This window comes from Lytechinus pictus, chromosome 11 (genome assembly GCF_037042905.1).
Source record: "Lytechinus pictus isolate F3 Inbred chromosome 11, Lp3.0, whole genome shotgun sequence".
NCBI lineage: Eukaryota > Metazoa > Echinodermata > Echinoidea > Temnopleuroida > Toxopneustidae > Lytechinus > Lytechinus pictus.
In genome coordinates this window covers 34,648,258-34,654,257 of record NC_087255.1, presented here as the reverse complement: position 1 = coordinate 34,654,257, position 6,000 = coordinate 34,648,258, and the positions used below count along the sequence as shown (strand labels likewise).

General features: G+C 33.2%; 1 protein-coding gene across 2 annotated transcripts in view; it reads right to left on the bottom strand.

The window, feature by feature from the left end:
• Positions 1 to 376: 376 nt before the first annotated feature.
• LOC129271252 (uncharacterized) overlaps positions 377 to 6,000 on the bottom strand; it is a 40,137-nt gene continuing 34,513 nt past the window's right edge. Inside the window, exons 14-15 of one of the 2 annotated variants that reach the window (XR_010295064.1) lie at positions 4,685 to 5,334; positions 377 to 4,543 (exon numbers count right to left, since the gene is read on the bottom strand). Coding sequence is in view for 1 of the 2 variants with exons in the window: in XM_064106414.1 (XP_063962484.1) it covers positions 5,211 to 5,334 (124 nt within the window). In the remaining variant the exon portion in view is untranslated. Of the gene's footprint in view, positions 5,335 to 6,000 lie in introns of both variants that reach the window. The other variant, XM_064106414.1, reaches the window with a different exon arrangement.

Here is a 6,000-nt window from a genome sequence, read left to right as displayed (position 1 = left end):
TATTCTGGTTCACTGCTAAATTACGATAAACTGGAATTCAAATACCCTCGATCATCTTCTTTCTGACTCATTAAACAAATGCAGTCCGCCGTGGACAATAGATAGTTAATAAAGAGGCTTTAATAGGAGATATTATCATTTTGTAAACAAATTTTCGGCATTACTCCTATGGGTTAAGTCGCTGCCCGGCAAGCAGTAGATTGCAGGTTCGAATCCCAATGGTTCAATTTTTTTTACTTGATTTTCATTACCGATAGAGCATGCGATCTTAAACCCATAGGAGTAATGCCAATTTTTGTTTTTTTATAAATTCAGAGAACTTAAGAATAAAACAAAATACACCAACACACTAAAAAAAAGTAATCAACGAGGTCTATAGAGCTGCTTGAATTGTATTATTATCCAAAATAAGTAGTTATTTAATTACTGTATATAAAGTGTTGCATGTTAAAAATATTTGCTAATTGATGACAATAATTAGAATATCTGTTTCTGGTCTCTAGTTTAGTTCAGATTTTACAAACCTAAACTAGATTGATTGCATTAACAGCTGCTGCACATATTCATCAATAACAAATACAAATAAGTATTTCATAAGGTAAATAAAAATGTTTAATCAAGTGTCATACTACATTGGTCATTTTGGTCTTCATCAGAAAATAGGAATGTTTGTTTATAGTCAAACTGTAATCCTACGGTTTCTTCGCAGCATGACAGCCACAAAAAAAGGTTAGGATTAAGTTGGATTGATTAATCATTTGTTTAAAAATGAAATTAATAATAAGCAGTGGCATACCTGGAAAATATCACGAAAGTCAATAAGTGACCGGCAAAAAAACAACAATAAGTCGCCCAAAATAAATTTGTAAGATTATTATTAAGCTTGAAAAAGCACATCCTAGGTGTAAACGTGACTTAAAACTGGTAAAATTTGAACAATGATACTCAAGCATGCAACACTGTGCAATCTTGGGAAATTCTATTTAAAAAACACCTGAATCTTGTCTTTTATCAACTATTTTTTTGCAGATTTGAAAGAATGAAGAAGATTACTGTTTAACACAAACCAATTTTTCCTTTTTGAAGACCAACATTTTTATTTTAGCCATTTATTGGGGTGGCTGGTCACACATTTTCTGAAAATGAGAAAGAAGAGGGGTGAAAGGTCACCATAATTTCTGGCAGCACTTTTGCTTTAACCACATTTTATGACAACTAAAAAGAAGAGGGGTGAAAGGTCACCATAATTTCTGGCAGCACTTTTGCTTTAACCACATTTTATGACAACTAAAAAGAAGAGGGGTGAAAGGTCACCATAATTTCTGGCAGCACTTTTGCTTTAACCACATTTTATGACAACTAAAAAGAAGAGGGGTGAAAGGTCACCATAATTTCTGGCAGCACTTTTGCTTTAACCACATTTTATGACAACTAAAAAGAAGAGGGGTGAAAGGTCACCATAATATCTGGCAGCACTTTCGCTTTAACCACATTTTATGACAACTAAAAAGAAGAGGTCAAACTATTGCCATCATTTCCGAAACCAACATGAACATTTCTGACATGCACAAAAAAGGTCAACATTGGTGAAGAGGGGTATTCTGCACCCCTCCCCCTTCAGGTATGCTAGTGATCATATGACATGATTAATATGTAGCATTTGTTGGTAAGGATTATGGGAGTGTTTGAGTAGTTCATATCTCAAGATAATGGAACTCAATGTAACTGTGCACTTCGCATGAGCACTTTGAGTTCAAACTTTTCTACACTGTCATGTGATGTTTCATAAAGCTGTTTGTAAGCTTTGAGTGATTAATCACATGACTTGTCACATGACTGGTAACCTGTTTCAGATTCCCAATCAGCTAAAGTTAAAATCAGATCTTGGAAGATCGAATTTTTTTATAGAATAAACATATTGGGCCTGTAACGCAAAGCTTAGCAATCAAGAATATCTTTACGATTGATTGCATTGACTCTGATATATAATCAATCATAAGATTGAAGCATACTATCAATCACTAACCTTACGAGACCACAGATGAAAAGTAATGAAACTGTCCAACATTCATAAAGGTCATAGGAAATTCACTCCCACGATAATACAACAGGTAAAATTGGGGCAATGTCATTTGGCAAAAGAAGCAGCAACAATATTGCATAACATCATAAGTTACGCAGCATTATGAAATGACATTCATGTTGCCAAAATAACCTTGTATACATTATTTAAATTCAGTAATGAAAAGATTGAAGTGAAGATAATGAATGTAAGTATGACTTAAAAATTTCAAGAATTCTTTGGTAGATCAACTTCCTCCTGAATACTCGTTGATGAGGAAGTTTTAGCCTTGTATTCATAAAGCACCTTGTAAGAAGTCATTGCTGCTTGTTTCCCACAGGGAACCAAAAACACCTCTTTTCTTTACCATCACTCACATTTCATCACAGACAAAATACTTGTGAGTGCAGGAAAGCCTACATGTACATCTTATTAGCAGATCTATACAGATATTAGAAATACAGGTGTACCAATGGAGGCATGTGATATAGACATCTACATTACTTTGGTTACATTGTGTTTACTTCAGATAGTTGGGTTTAAGCAGATACGAACCAATAGCGCCATCTCGAGTCCTCAACTACTCATACCTGGCTAGTTCCCTGACCCATAATGCTAGTGCAGTCTAGTAATATAGACCCACTTGAATGATAACATGCTAATTATCTAGTACTCAATACTTTAATATCACAATAAACATGTTACCACGTAGCAAAACAATTACTTTACCTCTCAAAACATTTTAGTTTCTCTATACAAATACAATTATAGGTCAATTTATTCTCTGTAGTATAAGTAGATATCTGAAAACGTATATATTTTAAGACTACGCATTTATAACACACAGTTCAATCCCCCTTTAAAAGATATACATACAAAGCATGTAAGAACTACCAACACATGAAATCATTGGCATATGTAATATGGTTACAATTAAAACAAGATGACTTAGTCATTTTGATTAAGGAAGAGTGTAAATAGATAAAGGCAATAGTTTGATTGTGATTATCAAATTTGATTAAATTGTTTTATTTAATATTCCCAATTGGATGCAGGTATGGAATGATATTACCAGATTATCAAAATATATTCTGAAATACAGGTCGGCAAACCACTTACACACATGGATGTGTTAGATGGGTCTGCTAATGACTCGGTGAACTAAATCATTTCACCCAATCAACATGATTGCAATCATAGTATAGTTTCATAATGTGCATAGCACATAAGTATCATAATATAAACACATTTATGAACACAATGACTAACAAACACACATGATGTACACAAAAATACTTGTACAAAAATTGCTGACCTGTAAACCTTCTCCATGTTATAAACTCCACCATGCAAACCTACACAGATCATCTGAAAAATTGCTGACTAGAAAAAATTTTACTGCCATCTTTGGGCTTGTTTTTCCCCTAGGATAACATCGTATGGACAACTGAAAATCTACAAATGTCTCTGATCTGCGATATCATTCTGTATAAAGTTGTCAAAAATAAAAATCCTACAGAAAGGAAATCATTTTGTTTTTGTTGTACACATGACTGCTTTAGAAAACATACTACATAACAAAAATGTACAAAAACAGCTGTTACAAGTTGTAATGCCACATGCATTGCTTCTATAAAATACTGATCTAACAAAAGCAATCCCTTTAAAACAAAGGAAACACTTTGTTATATTTGCTCCTACCAAAATCACTTTTTGAAGAAATATATATATTCTTTTAATTCTAAACCATAATCAGGTGCATACTGTTTTTCACCATACATGAAGAGAAAGCACTAAACAATCTGCCATTATGTGGAAAGAATTTCCTAAAAAATTAAACCAAATACAACAGACTGGAATACAATTTCTTAAAGAGAAAGTACCGACATCAAATATTTACATAATTACTTCTATAATGCAAGTAAACCCACACATCAATATTTCATACATATACATTACATGTAGTTATTTTATAATATATTAGGTATTCTTTAGAATACTATAGGTAATTCTTAAGTTGGATTGTAATACTTATTATTGAGTTGGTTGATCAAATTCAGATTGTAGCATGATTGTTTGGAATAAACCTTCTTTCTATAATAAATATGAATTCATGTAATCATACAGGAATGATCTTTTATGTAACATAATTTCAGACTGATAATTTCAGACTGATTGACTCATTGTACATCTTACCTTGTATAAGTCTCAACACAGAGGGCGCACTTACTGTAAAACAATCTTCATCTGACAAGGAATACTAGTATCAGATATATATAATGTTCTAAAATCATAATGGTATTGAACAACACACTGTGATATCAAGCATTAACAGTTAATACAAGAAAAATTTTGTAAAAATAAAGTATAATATATATATATTCAAATACTCCAGAAAAAAAAATTATGTTTCTGAGAACTTATCAGTCATAGAATATTAGTAAGAGATCATGACACTTGGTGTTAATTATATAATATTGACTGGCCTTGAGGGGAACATCAAATATGTTGCCCACAACAGAATCTTATTGGCCAGAGTCTTTAGACGAGGGCAATATGGTTCTTTTAAGGGCGACATATTTGATGTATCCCGAAAGAGCCAGTCAATATTATTATTATTACCTTAGAAAGACCATTTAATGCATTTTGATTATATTTTGTCCCATACATGGGATTTATGTGCTGTTTTAATACTCCTAAAATTGACAAACACACACAAAAAAAACAAGGTGGCAAATGATAGGCCTAATAATTATTCAATGAATTAGAGGAATTTTATGCTTTGACATAGAGCCAAAAGTAAAATGGAAGGGATATCCAATGTCACTGATTTGCCAAAAGTAAATTAATCTGAAGGAAATAATAAGGATTATAGATCAGATTTAAAGCATTAGCCATCCCAAGATCACAACCTATATATATGAGATCACCATCTTCAAGAAACAAATTGAAAAGGCAATTCATCAATAGACTGCATATTTTGAGCCACTGATTATTTCTCATTGGTGATCTATGACATCCCATATTATAGGAACCGTCTCTACCTCATGATGGAAGAATCAGTTGAAAGATCATCGAAGAGTGCAATTAAGAATAATTATACTTGTATTTACATGATATGCCTGACTTTGTTTTTTTGCAGATGAGTCTAGATGGACTGCCCACTTTCTCTGGTCTTCAGACACCAGACAGTAACCCATGTTTCCTTATCTGGTTCAGTCAGCCAGTAATCATAACCATAATGAACAGGAATCGTGTCTAGGTACCGCAATCTTTAGAGAAAAAAAGCATCAAATTTGTTTGAAATAATAGAAACCTTGGTAATGAAAGGGTTTGAATAAAAGGAGAAAATTCAGAAATGACAGAATGGTGAGAGCATTAAAGAAATCAGACAAGTAATAAGAGAGACCAAGATTTACAAAGTAAATTTTATATCATTTTCAATGTCAATAGCTTTCTTTGTTATTGCTACAATCAACACATTTTGCTTTGTTACTCAGATCATGGACCTATTACGAATGGACATTCAACGAATCCCCTCCTTTGACACAGAGACCGTCGCCGCTAATCCTTTTATTAACAGCGCGCTGGCATCTGACACCCATCAAGCCGGTCGTAAAACATGCTCTCACTGATTGACAGCGGAAATCAATTGTACGCTGCTCCTACCCATTGCGATGTTGTTCGTTCACTTTATCAAAAGCAACGCACAGCAGCGAACGTTAGCGCTATGAAAATGATAGCAGAAACAAGAAAACAGGCGTGCATAAACGTATTTTTTACGTACATCGCTAACAACCGGAAATGAAATGCATTGACATCACCTTGCAGATCCGTATATCTACGGCAAAAAAGCAGTTGAAATTCAACGAAAAAATCTGCGGAAAAACGTTAAAATCTCAGCTTTTTCGGACAGTATCGATGTCGATAGTAGCGCT